A 19,024-nucleotide genomic window follows, 5' to 3' on the forward strand; every position below is an offset into this window, starting at 1 on the left:
GATTAATACAAATTTAAATTGTTTCTGGAGCCGTTTCTTTCTTTCTTATGTTGAATAAAATCATAATAAACATAATAGAAACAGATAATACAAATAATACAAATACTAAGTGAAAGTAGTTGTCAACAATTATGGAACAAAACTTTTTTTTACAAGAACCTTAATAATTTTAATTATAGTTATTTCCTGCTGGTATAATCATAAATATAAATAAACGGATGAACTAGACAATAGATTAATTACAGTTGCATTAATGACACAATGACTGTTTCTGTCTCAGATTATGAATGAGACGTCCTGCTGCTGTCGATGACACGTCGCACTGCCTGCGTGTCTCTGTGCATTGTGGGATATGTAGTTCTCTCCACATAGGAACCCTCCGGCCTCTCCGTTTAAAGAACTACAAGTCCCGGCGTTCACACTGCGCATGACAACCAGGCACCAGCCCCCAGTGCTGCAGACTGCTGAGGTGTGTTCCACACAGAGCTACTAAAATCACTTTTCTGTCCGTCTGTTGACATGAAACCTTCAGTTAACGCTGCTCCGATTAACATTTATCTTTTAATAACTCCAGTTCAGCGGATGTGACGTTTGTTCCCGCCTGTTTTACTCCTAATTTTAATGACAGAACTGTTGGTTAGCTTACCGCAGCTAGCCGGCTAACAGCACAGTTTGGGCTGAAGTTGACCGTTAACGTCAGCCGGCTTGAGTTTAACGGTTTCTGCGACCGAACGCGGCTGTAAAGACCACTTCCGGTGTTGTTAGAGGTGAATTAACGAAGCTTCGTGTCATGAAGAGTGACTGAAGTGTTGTGACAGGTCATGTAGCTGACAGACAGGTCTGTTAAATCATCTGTCTGATGCCCAGCACACTGATATGTGTAATATATATGTATATAAATAACAGTATAAATGTATATATGTACATATATGTACCGTCAGTATGTGAACACACAGCAGCTGCCTGCTCAGGCTGAGTCATCCTTCAGACCTGTCAGTCCTGACCTGTCTGCACCAGACTCCAGTCAAAAATCTGCTGATTTAGTGGTGCAGTGCTCCAGTCATTAGCAGAGCAGCTGACTACAGGATGAATCTGATGTACTGATCAGTACTGGGCTTTTATTAAACAAGTTGCGATGATTTTTTCATGATCATTTCTTAAATTCATTCACTTCTTGTTTCTGATTTGTTGTGATTTGTTAATGTTGTTATGCGTTGACGCTCAGGGTCACCATCAGTGACTAATTACTCAGTGAGTAAAAAACAAATCAAAGTCCTGTGGCGCCCTGACAGACACACTCCTGTTGTCTGGAGCTGCAGTCTGAGACAGAAACAGATGTGAACGTGATGTACGAGCTGTTCTAGGACCAGTGGAGGGACTGAGACGCCTGGCTGACATGTTTGTGTAGCTGTTGATTTAAAGTTTAAAGTCTGATTCTTATTCGTGACGTATCCTCAAAGAAAAACTGACCATTAGTTTCAGAGTTAATCTTGAAACACCAAGTTTTTGTGCTGAACTTGATCAGAAATGGAGTAACGTGTCGTCTCAATGTTCATCTGTAGAGTTTCAGAGGCAGTTGCCATGGAGCCGGCCTGGCGACAGCAGGGAAGGGGGCGTGGCCGGAGTCAGGAGGCTCAGGGTGAAAGGTCACGACCCCCACAACAGAAGGAGAAGGAGAGGCCGGGCGGAGCCGCTGCTGGACCGTGGGGGGCCGGACGAGGAGGAAGGACCAAGACCACCGCGGCACCTGAACCTCCGCATGGTGAGGACGGACTCATGCTGACATGCTCCTGAGCAAGAGGTGATCAAACCGGCTGACGGCTGTTTGTTTCTGTGACTGACAGGTGCGTCGGTCCAGTCCAAGTTCGAGGAGATCAGGAAGTCCAACCAGGCTGCTGTTCAGCGATTGGTGGAGAGCCAGATCAGCTCTTCCTCTGACGACGAAGACAATGATGATGATGGAGCCGTTGACCACAAGGATGGAAAGAGAGGGAAGATCCTGGCGTCCACCTTCACCACCTACACCAACCAGACAGGTGAGCCTGGTGTTCATCGTGGCTAGCTGTCTTACAGCCTTTATGCTAAGCTACGCTAACGAGCTGTCGGCTGTCGCTGCGGAGTCAGAAGATTCGACTAAATGTTGAACCTCTCCTTTAATCTCTCTCTCTATGCTACAGATACACTGATATCTACAGCTGATTGTTCTTTATCTTTTAGTTTGGCCCTAACCCTGTTGTCACATAGAAGAAGAACCAGACGATTAATTGACCATCAATCAATAGCTGAATTGATTTTCTTGTGACTGACTGATGATCAACCAATCACACTATTCTCAGCCTGTGGTACAGCTCCCTCTGGTGGTACGAGGAGGAATCCACAGTGTTTTTAGAGTAAGGTCATTAAAACAGAATATGAGTGGTCGACTGATATATATTGATTATTAGTGATCCAGCAATAACTGATAAACTGGTACATTTATTGTTTGATTATTTAGTATAAACATTTTCATGTCAGAGTCGAGAATAACCAGAGATGGAATCTAACTACAATTTACTGTACTGAACTCTACAAGTACTGAACCTTTGGACAATGATCGAGGTAATGTTTTCATTTTCTGCTCTGTGTGTGTGTGTGTGCGCGTGTGTGTCCAGGTGGTGATGTCACAGGTCTGGTCAGAACCGGTCAGTACGTCAGCGACCTGTTTCAGTCCGGAGCTCTCACCTGTCTCATCTGCATCGCCTCCGTCAAGAGGACACAGGCGGTGAGTGTCCTGTTAATGATCTCTTGTTACGTGAATATATTAAATATTGTGTTTCAGCGTTTATTAATCTACCTGTGCAGTCTCAAAGCCAGAGATGGCGTCTTCAGGTGACTCATGTAGTTTAAAGATGATTTCTGATGAACTTCCATGAATCCATCAGGTGGTTAAACCCCCGTAGGTCTGCAGAACCCGTCTGAATACTACATTACCCATGAGTCTCAGCTGTGGTCGTACAGCACATATAAACCACTTCATGCCGCCTTCAGCTCTGCTAGCAGAAGGTTTTCATCTGTGGTTTGTTGGAACTGTAGAAGAGAGAGAACTGATGATTCTAATCATGATAGATGAACTTGTTGACTGATCACTCAGCACGTCTGAGCCAACAGCTGTGACTGATGGTTGTTCTGGTCTCTGATGTCTGTGTCCAGGTGTGGAGCTGCTCCAGCTGTTTCTCTCTCTTCCACCTACCCTGTATTCAGAAATGGGCCAAAGACTCGGCCTTCCTCGTCTCGTCTGCCACCGATGAAGACTTCGGTCAGAAGCAGCACCCCTGGCCCTGGTGAGGAGGAGGAGGAGGATGGTGGCTCAGGCTTTTGTCACTAGTATTTTACTTTATTTGTGGTTTGTGTTGATTAATGAATGCATGTCTGATGTATGAGGTGCAGATAATCTGTCTCTGGTTCACTTCCTCCAGAACTGTAGTGGGCCAATCAGCTGACCATCCTCCATATTCAATCAAATCTAAATCATGTAAAGATGCAGACGTATCTGACCCAACAGCTCGTCCACACGACCACACGTCCATCGGTTTTACATCATGGCGTCTGATCTGTGTCCGTTCTCTCTCCACAGTCCAAAGTGTCGAGCAGAGTACCCACCCAGCGCCACGCCCAACAGGTACCTGTCAACACCGGCACACTTTATGGACCCGAGTTATTCTTTTAACATGAACAGGCTCATTCACACACCACGAGCACAGACAGAACCACAGAGTAAACTACGCTTCATCCACATGATCTGTATGTTCCTCTGTAACATGTAGAGACCAACAGTGAACACACAACCACATGGTGCAGCACATCACTGAGGAAGAGTCAGAACACAACAAACAGTCAACAACAGGTCACCACAAGGTACCAGGACTGAGTTTAAGTACTTGAGTAAATGTGCTCTCCCTCGGCTGTGGGAGACGACGCCCCTCCTCTGATCACTGATCAATAACACACCACTCTGACCTTTGACCTGTGTGTGGTGTGATGCTGCTGCTGACCAGCAGGGGGCTCTACAGGACTGTGATGTCACTCAATAGAAACATGTTGTGTTGTGTTCAGGTACATGTGTTACTGTGGGAAGATGCAGGATCCTCCAGCTGACCCCTGGTTGGCTCCTCACTCCTGTGGCTCTGTCTGTCAGAAGGAGCTCAAACCCACCTGTGGACACACCTGTCTGCTGCTCTGTCACCCCGGTAACCACACACACACACGCACACACACAAATATTCAAAGATGAACCCTGTGAATACTCTGATATGATTTATGATGATGAAGTGTGTTTGTGTGTGTGTGTTTTCAGGTCCCTGTCCTCCGTGTCCAAAGATGGTGTCCGTTTCCTGTATGTGTGGCAAAGCTAAGCCCCTCCCCCGTCGCTGTAGCAACAAGGTACACCTGCAGTGTTCAGAGTTGAACCTGGACTGTCGAGTCTGTTAGTTACACCTGGAGATCTCTGTCTCTCTCTCCAGGCCTGGTCCTGTCAGCAGCAGTGCAACAAGTTGTTACCCTGCAGGCAGCACACCTGTACACAGCCCTGTCACACAGGTACACTCACACACACACCTGGAATGTATTGAATGAACATTCCTACAACGTATTGATGTCAAAGACAGAACAACATGACAATGACACCTGTAAATGCTTCAGTGTGTAAACTATAACCTGTGTGCGTGTGTGTGTGTGTGTGTGTCAGAGTGCTCTCCCTGTCCCAGAGTCAGCGTTCAGAAGTGTGTGTGTGGTCGAGAGAAGGCAGAGAGACCCTGTGCCAGCCCTCAGTGGAACTGTCAGCAGGTACAAACACACACGAGATGAGAGGAACACAACTCTCCTTCTCTCACACTAACATTATTAGCCAATCAGAAGTGGAATGAGGCGGGTCTTGGAAAAATGTGCTTCAACCGAGTCTTATGCTGCATAGATGCCCGTGCAGAGACGTCACGGAGTAGAGTAGGATGGAGAGTACGTTCATGAAGCCTGGGGAAGATGCCCTCCTAACTGATGAAGGATTAACAAATAAATGGTGCTGGGCGTGGACAGAAGAAATGGGGGAAGACGGTCAGCTGTAAGTTAAGAGCAGCAGGCGCTTGCTTCTGCACTTTGTGCTGCAGAAAGCTGATATATGCAACTAGCGGTAAAAAAGTGCTATCGCGTCACGACTCTGACCCACTCATAGAGCAGCTGTTCACGCTCTCCAGCACACAACATGATTATCTGGAGCAACAACCACAGCTGACGTACCGACATCAGGGACTGACTGTGTGTGTTGCTCTGACAAAACTGTCAATGGAGTAAAAACTCAACACCTGGCAAGCAGGAAGTGAATATATCCAATGCCTCAGTACCAGTTTGATCTGAAAGTATTGATCATCTTCAGCCTTATGTGTGTTCATACATATTCTCTGTGATGTTGTCATAAGAATAGCATTCCCCCACTTAGATAATCCCCACTACACCTCTGATTGTCCCTCCTCCACACACACACACACACACACACACACACACACACAGTTCAGGCTCAGGATTTTTCTTTGTGCTGTGGTGTGTAGTAAAGTAAGCTCCTCCTCTTCCTCTCTCAGGTGTGTGGCTCTCTTCTCTCTTGTGGGAATCACACCTGTGAGGTTTTGTGTCATGATGGCGTTTGTCCTCCATGTCCCCGCTCCGTCAGCAGAACCTGTCCCTGTGGCAAGACAAGTGAGTCTCACACACACACACACACACACACATACACACACACTTATCTGTCTCACTGTCTGCTGGTATTTTCTAAATGTCACTGTGTGTGTGTGTGTGTGTGTGTGTGTGTGTGTGTGTAGAGTCGTCTCTGCCGTGCACGGAGGAAGTGTCGCCGTGCGGTGACACGTGTGACCGCCGTCTGTCATGTGGAAAACACACCTGTTCAATGAGGTGTCACCGAGGGAGCTGCGAGACCTGCAGACAGGTCTCACACACACACACACACACACACACTCGCACACACACTCACGCACACACAGAAACACCCTGACCCCGTGTGTGTGTGTGTGTGTTTCAGGAGGTGGAGAGGGAGTGCAGGTGTGGTAAATACAGGAAGTTGATGCCGTGTCACAAAGAATACCTGTGTGACTCCAAATGTCCAAAGACCAGAAGCTGCCAGAGACACCAGTGCAGGAGGAAGGTGAGTCCAGCAGCATCATCATCATCAGGAGGATCAATACATGTATCAGCTCAATGATCCGTCTCCAGATGTGAGGCTGTGATGGTCTTTGAGGCTCAGATGGTTCTGATGGTTCTGAGCGTCTGCCTCCTGTGGAGTGAATGTCAGAGTGATGTCATCTAATCGGAGTGATCTGCTGGTTAAAGGTTGACTGACGCTCCGTCTGATGTGAGCGACTCGTCTCGCACGCCGAGCTGTCGTCTTCATCTCTGCAGCTTCACAGCATCAGTCTGATGTTTAATGTCACCGGGTCTCAGAACCAGTCAGAACATCCTTTAAACATCCTCACTGTGGACCAGAACCAGCAGAACCAGCAGAGAACAAGAAGAAACGGAGGAGCTGGTCTCTGTCAGCTGTTTATCCTCCTGTCTAAACTCTGTTTCCCATCATGCTTTGTGCTTCAGTGTTGCCCTGGTAACTGCCCTCCATGTGACCAGAGCTGTGGTCGAACTCTGGGGTGTCGCAACCACAAGTGTCCATCCGGCTGTCACCAAGGTAACACACACACACACACACACGAGTCAGCTGCGATTGGTCGTCATTTTCATTTATGTGATTTAATTTTAATCTATGAAACATCTGGAATTATTTTCAACATGACGTCTCAGTTGTTTATTTTGTTGGACCAACACAGAAACACATTTTTAAAGTTTGTTTACATTTAGTCAAATAATCTCCAGTGATATTAACCAAATTAGCCGTTAGCAGCTCCTGTTAGCAGCCTCTGTTAGCAGCCTCTGTTAGCAGTGTACTCCTGGATGTACAGATGGAGGAAAGTTAAAATCATGAAGATTCTTAAGGGAGTTCTGAATGGTAATGAAAAACATGTTTCATGTCTGTGAGCTGAGATTTGACTCAGTTATGGCTCTGAGAAGTCAAAGCCTGATTTTGACTCGTGTATTTTAATCAGCTGATCTGTTGGTGAGCTGTTAAATCAGCAGGTGAATTTACTAGCTCCTGGTTGTTGTTGTTGTTGTTGTTGTTGTTGTTGTTGTGGTGAACACCTGTACACACCTGTTCAGTGTCTCCACCTCAGAAATAACACAGCTGAAACTCCTTTTTCACAAATCAGAATATATGTCGTTAAAAGTCTGATTTCCTCTGACAGTTCAGGAAAACTGGAACTTCAGCGAGAGTTCGAGTCAGACACACTCACACGCGCACACACACACACACACACACAGCGGGCGTCGCATCACATCATCGTCTGTCAGACTTGTTGTGATTTGTTAAGAGAGTCTCAGCTGGTGGAAGGTCAAATGTCAAATGCAGGAAAATTCTGACCCAGAACACCTCTTGGTGTGTGTGTGTGTGTGTGTGTGTGTGTGTGTGTGTGTGTGTGCTGACATTTCTTCTGGTTGATAGGGCTGAACAACACACACACACAGTTAAATGTGTGTGTTTGGGAAAATTTTGACCTCTGCTTCCTGCCAAACATCATTAATCCCTTTTAATCCCAAGTGTGTGTGTGTGTGTGTGTGTGTGTGTGTGCATGCGTGTGTGTGTGTGATCAGAGCCACAGACAGCTTCCTGCCTCCATTGTTCCTCTGATCGGATGATAAAGGATCATTTATGCGTCCGTCTGCGTCCCGATTGGCTGAATAGATTAAAGTTAATGTGTTTGTGTTCCTGCGTGCTGATTGGCTGCTCTGACCTTTCAGGGTGGAACAGATAGAAGGTCGCTCCGCCGCCAACGCATCACCTCGTAGATAACAGCCGACACCGCGGCGTGTGGGTGTGGGTGTGTGTGTGTTGACTTCACGAGAACCTGCTGAAATAAACTTTGATATTTAGTTCAGAGAATAAACTTTATTTAAACAGAGTTAATTAACGGTTGATGACTCCGATCATTTGAGAAGTCTGTGCTGCGGATGAGTCTAAACACTACAGTACCCATGAGCCTCAGCTGTTGTTGACAAAGTGAAACATTTGTTATAAATCTTTAAAATAAAAGATGAAGAATAGAAGATGAAAAAATAAAGATAAAACGAAATATTGCTTGTAACAGTTGATAAAACCATATTATGAGACAAAGATCCAACATGGAGCCAAACACTGGACCATGACTGGTTCTGTCACATGCTGAAGGTTATCTCACACACACACACACACACACACACACACTCTGCTATCAGGTGGACAGCAGAGTGTCGGTGACAGAATACAGATGTTGGAGGGCTTGAAGTGTCGGACCGGCTGAAGCTGGAGGTGTTGAACTCTTCAGCTCATGTGATTAGAAGCAGAAGTGAGCAGCCGGCTTCTGTCCAGACCTACAAACCCGTCAGAACCCCAGTGTGATGTAGACACTCAGTGTCGGTGCTTTGGGTTCTGGACTGTTGTTGGACTGAACAGGACATTTGAAGACGTCACTTTATAAAATTCTGAAAGAATTTTCTCCGACTCATGAAAGTCACTGTGAGATGAGTCAGTAACAACAATGACTGTGAGTTTATCCTGTGATCGTGTGATCGAGGCATCAGAACCTCCGTCAGTGTTCGTATGGCTGCCTGACGGATTAAAGACGGATGTATCGTGTCTCACCTGTCCCTCAGGTAGTTGTTATCCCTGTCCAGAGACGGTGGAGGTCCGGTGCACGTGCGGCTCGTCCGTCTTGCTCGTCCCCTGTGGCCGTGAGCGGAGCACCAAGCCGCCTCGCTGCAAAGAGTCCTGCAGGTAAACCCTCAGACCAGCTGTCCTGTCTGACCCCCTCTCACCTGTAACCTCCATCACACAGTCTGTCGTCTCCTCCAGGTGTCCTTCATCCTGCCACCACCCGACCAGGGAGACCCACCGGTGCCACCCCGGGCCCTGCCCGCCCTGCAGACAGTCCTGCCTGCTGCCGCTGCCCGGCTGCAGCCACACCTGCCCTCAGCCCTGCCACGACCTGGTTCTGGTCAAGTCCCAGCAGGTGGTTCCACGTCTGCTGTCAGTCATCAGTCCGTGTGTTGTTCTGGATGTTCTGGTTCTGTCTCTTCACACGACACTTCTCTGGATGTGTTCAGGTGCAGCTAGCCGGTCCGTGGGAGCAGCCGTCTGAACCGGCCTTCATCAAGAAAGCTCTGCCCTGTCCGCCGTGTCAGGTGCCCATCCCAACGTAGGTCCACACACACACACACACACACACACACACACACATTGTTCAGTTCAAACCAAGTACAAGTCAAAAGAAGAACACATTTATTCTGACAGTCTCAGACAGTCTATTCTACAGCCTTCCTGCTGTGTTTCAAATTAAAAGCCTGCCAGTAAGCAGAAGGCTTGAAACAACCGTGCAGGAAGTGTTTCACTCACCGTGGTCTGAAACAAAACCTGGTCTGACTGACTGGATGTGGACTGTTGGTGTAACACCTGTCACTCTGCCATCTGCACGTTACTACACTGTTAAACAACAACTTAGTCGCTCTCAGGCTCACCTGGTCACTAAACGTTCCAACACAGACGAGCGAGCAGCAGAAACTTTGACCACTCTAATGTCAGGTTCACCTCCGTGTCTGCGTCCTGGGTTTAACACCGGCCAACACGAGTGTGAGGTTTAAAGAAACAAAACAGACGCGCAGCAGAATGATGGTGCAGCGTCTCCTGAGATCTACAGTGTGACAGGAAGTGTGTCAGCACAGTCACTGTGATGTCACAGTCTATACACCTGTAGTGTGATGCACAGGAGGGACTAGAATCACAGCCTGGTTCTGTCCCAGCAGATATCTGAGAACTTCAAACACTTGAGATGAAATTAGAGGTTGAACATGTAAATACTGATCTGATGACTGTGACACTGCTGCAGTGCACCAGGAGGTCTGAGTGTGTTCAAACAAACACTCTTTGTATTCACCGTGCTGTACACACACACACACACACACACATTCCAAGGTACTTTGGTCGTGGTTCATTAGACCTGAGATTAAAAACACAGTACACGATTGGCTGAAAGAGTTGTGCTGTATGATCTGAGATAATTCTCCTGTTTCTGAGACAAACACAACATGTCGACCTCACTGAATCATCTGACAGACGCTGAGCCTCAGATCTGAATCACCATCAGTGAGGAGACGAGTTCACGTCAGACTGAACCTCAGTGGGTTTGGACCGGTTCTCCAATTCAGGGCAACATCTGTGTCCCTGGTTAGGAAAAAGCAGATTTGTGGGTCAGTGTGTGTGTGTGTGTGTGTGTGTGTGTGTGTGTGTGTGTGTGTATGTGTGTGTGTGTGTGTGTGTGTGTGTGTGTGTAACAGTTGTGTTTGCCAGCTGCCTGCAGCTCTGTGACGCAGTGAGCGACCAACACCAACCATGTGTGTTGATGTTAAGGAAACCCGGGCCAACAGCCACAAACTGACAGAGTGTGTGTGTGTGTGTGTGTGTGTGTGTGTGTGTGGTGTACATGTTTCCCTGCGGTCGGAGGAAATAGGAGCTTTTGAAACATGAGTAATGGTGGAAAGTGTGGAGCAGTTGAAGTGAACACTTAGTGGCAGATTTAGTTTCTCAGACCGTCACTGTGGTCAGTGAGTAGATGAAGGTGGATTCAGTCACAAGAGACGATGTGAAGAAGGATCGCATGAGTGGGTGAAACACAACAGACAATACAATGAAGTCCATGTTAGTTATAATATTTAAGATATGAGAACTAAATTTAACAAACAGAGTTTACGGAGGTGAAGTGGATCGTCATCAGTGATGATTCTAAGAAAGAAGTGAGGTGGAAAATGTAATTATTCAACAACATGTAGTTTAATGTCACTTTAACATGGAAGTAAAGTTTACTTGAACTTAAAGTGACATTAGAGAAGTGAACAGAGGTAAATGGAAATAAAGTGAATAAAAGTAACTGAAGCTGCAGTGAACAGAGTTGGATAAATTAAAGAAAATACTGAATTGAGTTGTGATCAAATAAATAAGCCGAGTGCTGTGAAATGACATGAAGGAGTTAATGAAGGTCAGAGGATCTAAAGAGGACAAGAGGAGGTGAAGTGAAGTGAAGGGACATTCATGTTTCCTGTGTTTGTGCTTCAGGTCCTGTTTTGGGGAACATGAGGTAAGAACCAGTTCACGTCTCCGTCCTGATGGTTTCATGTTGTTCTGCGTCTTATAACCAGTTTCTATCCCTTCATCTCTCTGTCACGCTGTCCTGTGGTGCCTGCCTGTGTTTTTAATTAATCACTTCTTACGCTCCCATTTTCTTCTGTCGACGGACCGTCTTCCTCCTCCTCCTCCTCCTCCTCCTCCTCCTCCTCCTCCTCCCCCTCATCCTCCTCCTCCTCCACCTCCTCCTCCTCCTCCTCCCCCTCATCCTCCTCCCCCTCCTCCTCCTCCTCCTCTTCCTCCTCCTCCTGCTCCCCCTCCTCCTCCTCCTCCTCCTCCTCCTCCTCCTCCTCCTCCTCCTCCTCCCCCTCATCCTCCTCCTCCTCCACCTCCTCCTCCTCCTCCTCCCCCTCATCCGCCTCCCCCTCCTCTTTCTCCTCCTCCTCCTCTTCCTCCTCCTCCTCCTCTCTCTCCTCCTCCTCCTCCTCCTCCTCCTCCTCTTCCTCCTCCTCCTCCTCCCCCTCCTCCTCCTCCTCCTCGTCTCCTCTGTGTTTTCTTGTCCGTCTTGTTCTCTCGTCCATTATTAGTTTGTCTCCCTGACCTCCCTCTCTCTCTCTCTGTCCGTCCACTTTGTCCTTCTCTGTCTCTCTCTGCTGCATTTCATCCCGTCTCCTCGTTTTGTATTCAACACACTCTGAAACACTCACACACAGTCGTTCACCTTCAGACGAGGTCAAAAAATACTTTAACGACGTCTGTTCTGGACCGGCCAGGTCAGCCCGGTGCCGTGTCATCGCCGGGGTCGCTTCTCCTGTAAGCGGCCGTGTGGACGACCTTTGACCTGCGGAAACCACGACTGCAGCAGGGAGTGTCACCTGGTTACCAACGGCAACAAGGTGATGACCTCATTAGGTTGTTAATGAAAGTCAAGAGTCGTTATGAGGAGCGGTGAAGTTTTAATAAAATCTGTAAACACATGAAAACTTGAAAACCAACATGAAACCTCAGCTCGACATGTTTGGACTCTCACGTATTTATTAATGAGTGTCAGGTATAAATGATCTCATTAGTAAATGTAAACATTGATTTATGAAGCAGGAAGCGTTGCAGAGTTTATATTATCTATAGGTTTATTCTGTAGGACTCTAACTCTACTTTCTCACGCCACCCAGAAAATTGGATCATCTTCTGTCTGTCCCGTGTTTTTACTTTTAAAGGTTAAATTCAAACACTTTGTTTGTCTTGTTGAAACACACTGTGTGTTCAGCAGTTTGTGTGACTGTGAGTCAAGTTGTATTAGTTTGGTGTTAAAAACAGTTCTCACACTGCAGACAAACAGCTGATCCCCCTCAGGGTCCATAAAGTTGCCTTGAGTCTAACGATGACATAAAGTTTATCATCGATGCTCTGCGCTGTGCCGACAGCGACTTGATGAACAGATATTGATCCCTCTCCGTCTCTGCAGTGTGAGGTGTGTGAAGAGGCCTGCTCTAAGCCCCGCCCCCCTGGCTGCCCCCACACCTGCCCCCGCCCCTGTCACCCCGGCGACTGTCCCCCCTGCAGCCAGATGATCCGCCAACGCTGCCACTGCAAGATCAGCCTGCTCTACGTCGAGTGCACGTCAGTACACAGCCGCGCTGCAGCGTTGGTTCTGTCACACCAGACTCCAGCACTGTTTCATAAAGCTTGACTGAATGTATTGATTGATTGATTGATTGATTGATCTCTGCAGGAAGTTGACCTCCGCTGACGAGCAGACCAAGGTGGAGTTGGGCTCCTGCAACAACCAGTGTCCCAAAGAGGTGAGCACACACACAGAGCCGCTACCATCTATGGAGACCTCGGGCTGGCCCCACTGCATCATGGGACATGTTTATCAGACTGTAGAAGTGGAGTCACCTGCCTCCCATTACTGTGTGTGTGTGTGTGTGTGTGTGTGTGTGTGTGTGTGTGTGTGTGTGTGTGTGTGTGTGTCTCACTGCTCCCTCCCTCCCCCTCTCCTCCTGCCTCTCCTCCTGCCTCTCCTCCTGTTCTCCTCCTGTTCTCCTCCTGTTCTCCTGCCTCTCCTCCCTGTTCTCCTCCTGTTCTCCTCCTGTTCTCCTCTCTGTTCTCCTCCTGTTCTCCTCTCTGTTCTCCTCCTGTTCTCCTGCCTCTCCTCCTGTTCTCCTCCTGTTCTCCTCCTCTTCTCCTCCTGTTCTCCTCCCTGTTCTCCTGCCTCTCCTCCTGTTCTCCTCCCTGTTCTCCTCTCTGTTCTCCTCCTGTTCTCCTCCTATTCTCCTCCTGTTCTCCTCCCTGTTCTCCTGCCTCTCCTCCTGTTCTCCTCCTGTTCTCCTCTCTGTTCTCCTCCTGTTCTCCTCCCTGTTCTCCTCTCTGTTCTCCTCCTGTTCTCCTCCCTGTTCTCCTCTCTGTTCTCCCCCTGTTCTCCTCCCTGTTCTCCTGCCTCTCCTCCTGTTCTCCTGCCTCTCCTCCTGTTCTCCTCCCTGTTCTCCTCCTGTTCTCCTGCCTCTCCTCCTGTTCTCCTGCCTCTCCTCCTTCAGTCCGTCCTTCCTCTGCTCTTCCTGATCAGTAATCAATAATTGTCAGTGTCACTGCAGGCGTAACACAACACGAGCCGTTCCTTTCTCCCTTTCTCTTTCCAATAATCAATTTAGCTCTGTGGCGCCAGACGACTCTCACACACACACACACACACACACACACACACACACACACACACACACACACACACACACACACACACACACACACACACACACACACACAGTCATTGGGTGTGTTTTACTTTCACCTGGGAATGATTTAGTGTTTTCATTCTGTCACTTACTGGCACTGACACACACACACACACACACACACAGTCAGTGTTTGTTTGAAGAGTGTGTGTGTGTGTGTGTGTGTGTGTGTGTGTGTGTGTGTGTGTGTGTGTGTGTGTGTGCTCCACTCTGTCAGAAGACTGTTTTCGTAGTCTGCAGTAACTTAAGCTTCTTAAAGCCTCGACACACACACGGAGCTGTAATAACAAACCTATACACTGGTGTATTTACACACACACACACACACACACACACACACACACACACACACACAGACCAAAGTAATCTGCTGAACTATCAGATTGTATTTGTTGAGTTTTATCAGGACTCATTTCACCGTTTTATTTGTCAGAACAGTCAGAGAGGAGATGACTGGACACAAAGTTCTGACCAAACTGAGCATCAACCTGAGTTCTGTTGGAAGGTCCAGACTGATGGTTCTGTACAGACTCATGTCTGCTTTCATTGCTAACACGTTGCTTCATGTTTCCTCTTCTGATGGGTCTGTGTTTATCCTGTGTGTGTGTGTGTGTGTGTGTGTGTGTGTGTGTGTAGCTGAGCTGTGGTCATCGCTGTAAGCAGGTGTGTCATCCAGGAGTGTGTGAGGAGAAATGTCAGCAGAAGGTGAAGCTCCGCTGTCCCTGCAAGAGGATCAAGAAGGTACGCATGCACACACACACACACACACACACACACACACACACACACACACACACACACACTCACACACACACAGAAACACACCTTAAATTGTGGATGAATCGAGTTTCGGAGAAACTGAAGATGGTGCTGAAACAATTAAGTCTTTGTTCAGTCGTCTCCAGTAAACATGTGAGGTTTGTTAATGCACTCTGTGTGTGTGGGTGTGTGTGTGGGTGTGTGTGTGTGTGTGTGTGTGTGTGTGTGTAGGAGTTCCCGTGCTCTCTGGCAGATCAGTGTGTTCAGTGTGACGACGCCTGCAGAGACCAGCAGAAGAAAGTCAGCCAGGTACACAAACGAACACACACCTGTACGGTCAGTGAGTGAGTCACACCTGGATACACACTAACAACTCACTGTGTGTGTGTGTGTGTGTGTGTGTGTGTGTGTGTGTTCAGCTGAAGGAGGCGGAGCAAAGAGCAGCTCAGGAGGAGGAGCAGAAGAAGCTTCAGGTCAGTGTGACACAGAACGGTTCAGGACTCCATGAATCTGAAGTGTTGCTTGTTGTTACTGCAGTGAACGTGTCTCTGAGCCTCACTTACAGGCGTAAACTTGGACATGTTTGTATATTAGAGCTGTCGCGAGTCTCCAAATCCTCGATTCAATTACATTTTCGATTCTAAGGTCACGGTTCGATTCGATTCTCGATTTTTACATTTATTTATTTTAAAGCACAGGTTGCTGTGCCATTTTTAGACTAGACTTTTATGCAACATGATATCTGACCTTTGTTCTTAATGTACCACACTACACTGTCAAATGTAAATCATTTATTAACAACATAATGTAACAATAACTGATATCCTCAGTCAGTTGGAAACTTAAAACAATCTGCCATCTAGTTTCTGCAGAGTTTGCAAACTGTGGCCTTTTTGTCAACAACGGGAACGTCGTCACCATAACTCACTGGAAATCCCAAATACTTCCACACCTGCGACTTCAGTGAGAGAGGAGAAGGTTCAGGTTCTGTTGATGGGTCTCCTGTGTCTGCACCATTGTTGTAAGAGTGACGTAGCTCCTTTCAGGGATAGGGCGCTGCGTAAGGTGTGTGTGTGTGAGGTGTGAGTGTGTGAGTGGGCGAGCGATAGTGTGTGTTCGTGCAGACAGTGACTGAATAGGAGAAGAAGGAGAAGTGAAAGGAGTAGCAGGAGTACTGACAGCAGTAAAGTGTCCAATATAGTCTTCAGTCTGGCTGTGAATAAAGGCGACGGCTCCTCCAGATACATTAAAGCTCCCTGGTATTATTTCCTGACCAGCTGAACACGTGAAAGTGTTTCACCCTGAAGATAAACACAAACTTCGGCCCTGGAGGAATCATCTCCCCTGTGCTGCCCGACACAGTCCAGGAGCTGAACAGTGTAACACCATGCTGTCGTCTGATTGGCTGTAGCTAACAGCTGCTGGCTTAGCTAGCAGCTAAGTTAGAGGAGGTCGACTCGCAGCACTTCAACAACTGTGTGTATTTTTCCGCTTGAGCAAATGTGACAGCATCGACGATCCCATTTTTTAATTCTAAGGTAGAGATTGTGACTTAATTTCGGTCAGTCTGTGACACCCTTAATGTATATATATATGTGTACATATATAAATGTGTTGAGTCTTTGAACTCATCAAATCGTAGAGTGATACTGAATCAGGTTTGTTGACAACAAAGCGTTTGTTTCCCGCCGTGTGTTCAGGAGGAGCTGGAGGCGTTCGAGAAGCGTCAGCAGCGAGGAGGTCGGAGGAGTAAGAAGCGAGGCAGGAGGGAGGAGGTGGACGATGACGGGGGCAGGGCGGGGAGGTGGTGGAGGAGGTGTGCCGCCTTCGTCCTCGTCCCGCTGGGTGGAGCTCTGCTGTCGGCCGCTGCCTACTACCTCCTGATGACGCCCTGAGCAACACGCGTGGACGTAAACGTTTCAGTCGACTGACGTTTGTTCTGTCGATGCCTCCAGCTGGTTTAATGCTGTCGTCTTCTGGTTCTGTGATTTCATTTAGTTTGACTCTTTCCTTCAGATTTCTTCTACTTGTTTTGATTCTGTAACTTAATACAAGTCTTTAGTTTGAACTGTTTTGTTTTCTTGTCGTAGCTGTAGAGGTTTTAGTTTAGTTACGTCCTGTCTGAAGTTTCAGGTGAAGGTTGAGAATGATTTCAAAAAGTGTTTTATTAATGTGTCAGAGTGTCACCGTTCAATTACATCACACTAAAGTCACAGTTCACTTTGATTTTCAATCAAACTTCTGCTGCCGTTGACCTGTTGAGTTAACTGGTTTTATCCTCTGATATGTGCAGAATGCGACAGAGTTTCACAGAGTTTATAAACTTTGTTTTAACTCAACAACTCTTAAAATCACTATATTTTTTAATTGAGTCTGGTGATGTTGTGGTGACCAGCTTCTTTTTTCCAAGATTAAAGTCTTATTTTGATTTCATGGTGACACCTTTAGTGATGAGCTGCCTGAGTTTCTGTATCAAAACCAAAAAATGACACATAAACCAACATTTAGTTGATTTTCACAGAAACAATCTGATCAGTTATTGTTTGGTTTATAAAATAGTTAACAGAGTCGACTGGTTTGTTCTCTGTAAAGCTGCAAATACTGATTATCTACATAATCTGGAGATCTTCTGGGTTATTGTCAATAAAATATCTTGTACAATTTAAAAGAAGAAGCTGAAACTAACGATTATTTTGGTTGTCAGTTGATTTTGTATTGTATTGATAAGTTGTCAGAAAATGATGTTGAGTTTACAGACGAGGAAACACAATGTTCACATTTAACAAACTGACAGAGAGTTTTGGCAATTAGTTTAATAACGTATCGATAAATCGTTGCAGCTTCAGTTGAAACGATCATATTATCAGGTTTTGTTTGACTGATCTGAGTTAAAGTTTCTGTGTTGTGTGAAAACCTGCGACTGTAATCTGAGTAAAAGGCACCAACATGTAAACTGTGACTGCAGTGAACTCGTGTCAGAGAAAAGTCAGTTGTGTTTGTGTTTCTTTGTTCAGATGTGTTTCTTTTTCTTTAACGTGCCGCCTGAACTGCAGGATGGAGCTGGACTGTTGTAACGGTTCAAGTCTAAATAACTGTTTGGAGACTTGCAGCAGAAACAATAAACAGATTTTAATAAAATACAAACAAAAGTTTTATCTTTGTTGTCTTTGTAGTGTTGCAGGGAAATATTACTTTAAACTCAGAATCCAGGAGTAGTCGATGAAGATTAGAGTTAACGTGCTGAAACATGGTCTCTTAATGTTTGCATCCCCAAAGCATCATGGGAACTGTAGTACCAAAATGTAGAGGAGCCTCCAAATAGAAATAAGATTGATGAAATCCATGAATATTATATATATTATATATTATATTATTTTTTGTTGACATCACTTGGATGCAGAGTGTCTCGTTAACTCCTCCAGAGGATAGTGTAGCATAGTGCTGTCACAGCCAACAAGGCTGTCAGATGGTTCAGGACACCTCATCTCATCCTGGCAGGAACATTCAGAAACATACAGGAACATTCAGAAGCATACAAGAACATACAGGAACATTCAGAAACATACAGGAACATTCAGAAACATACAGAAACATTCAGAAACATGCAGGAACACACAGAAACATACAGGAACATACAGGAACATTCAGAAACATACAGGAACATACAGAAACATTCAGAAACATACAGGAACATTCAGAAACATACAGGAACATTCAGAAACATACAGGAACATTCAGAAACATACAGAAACATTCAGAAACATACAGGAACATTCAGAAACATACAGAAACATTCAGAAGCATACAAGAACATACAGGAACATTCAGAAGCATACAAGAACATACAGGAACATTCAGAAACATACAGGAACATTCAGAAGCATACAAGAACATACAGGAACATTCAGAAACATACAGGAACATTCAGAAACATACAGAAACATTCAGAAACATGCAGGAACACACAGAAACATACAGGAACATACAGGAACATTCAGAAACATACAGGAACATACAGAAACATTCAGAAACATACAGGAACATTCAGAAACATACAGGAACATTCAGAAACATACAGGAACATTCAGAAACATACAGAAACATTCAGAAACATGCAGGAACACAGAAACATACAGGAACATTCAGAAACATACAGAAACATTCAGAAACATGCAGGAACATTCAGAAACATACAAGAACATACAGGAACATTCAGAAACATACAGAAACATTCAGGAACACAGAAACATACAGGAACATACAGGAACATTCAGAAACATACAGGAACATACAGAAA

At 46.2% G+C, this 19,024-nt stretch overlaps 2 protein-coding genes across 5 annotated transcripts in view; one reads left to right on the top strand and one right to left on the bottom strand.

Annotated features, from left to right (window-relative positions):
• Positions 1-19,024, bottom strand: part of LOC119026724 (Fc receptor-like protein 5) — an 83,013-nt gene that overhangs the window by 23,124 nt on the left and 40,865 nt on the right. The window lies entirely within an intron of this gene.
• Positions 401-17,880, top strand: nfxl1 (nuclear transcription factor, X-box binding-like 1). 4 transcript variants are annotated; one of them, XR_005077212.1, is made up of 26 exons: positions 401-469; positions 1,563-1,762; positions 1,845-2,036; positions 2,652-2,761; positions 3,190-3,320; positions 3,614-3,658; positions 4,093-4,226; positions 4,334-4,419; positions 4,500-4,575; positions 4,724-4,821; positions 5,607-5,721; positions 5,844-5,968; positions 6,062-6,184; positions 6,628-6,718; positions 8,776-8,896; positions 8,975-9,131; positions 9,226-9,317; positions 11,228-11,249; positions 12,010-12,132; positions 12,702-12,856; positions 12,969-13,038; positions 14,605-14,709; positions 14,959-15,036; positions 15,147-15,200; positions 15,852-16,265; positions 16,428-16,549. XR_005077212.1 is itself a non-coding variant. In XM_037111175.1 (25 exons), the coding sequence occupies exons 2-25, from the start codon at positions 1,582-1,584 to the stop codon at positions 16,620-16,622; spliced, it is 2,679 nt and encodes an 892-aa protein (XP_036967070.1). In that variant the 5' UTR covers positions 401-469; positions 1,563-1,581; the 3' UTR covers positions 16,623-17,880. The 4 variants fall into 4 exon arrangements, 3 of the variants coding, with proteins under 3 accessions (XP_036967070.1, XP_036967071.1, XP_036967072.1); XM_037111175.1 differs by lacking the exon at positions 15,852-16,265 and having other exon boundaries at positions 16,428-17,880; XM_037111176.1 differs by lacking the exons at positions 401-469; positions 15,852-16,265 and adding an exon at positions 497-838 and having other exon boundaries at positions 16,428-17,880.

Source organism: Acanthopagrus latus, chromosome 10, assembly GCF_904848185.1.
Source record: "Acanthopagrus latus isolate v.2019 chromosome 10, fAcaLat1.1, whole genome shotgun sequence".
Taxonomy (NCBI): Eukaryota; Metazoa; Chordata; class Actinopteri; order Spariformes; family Sparidae; genus Acanthopagrus; species Acanthopagrus latus.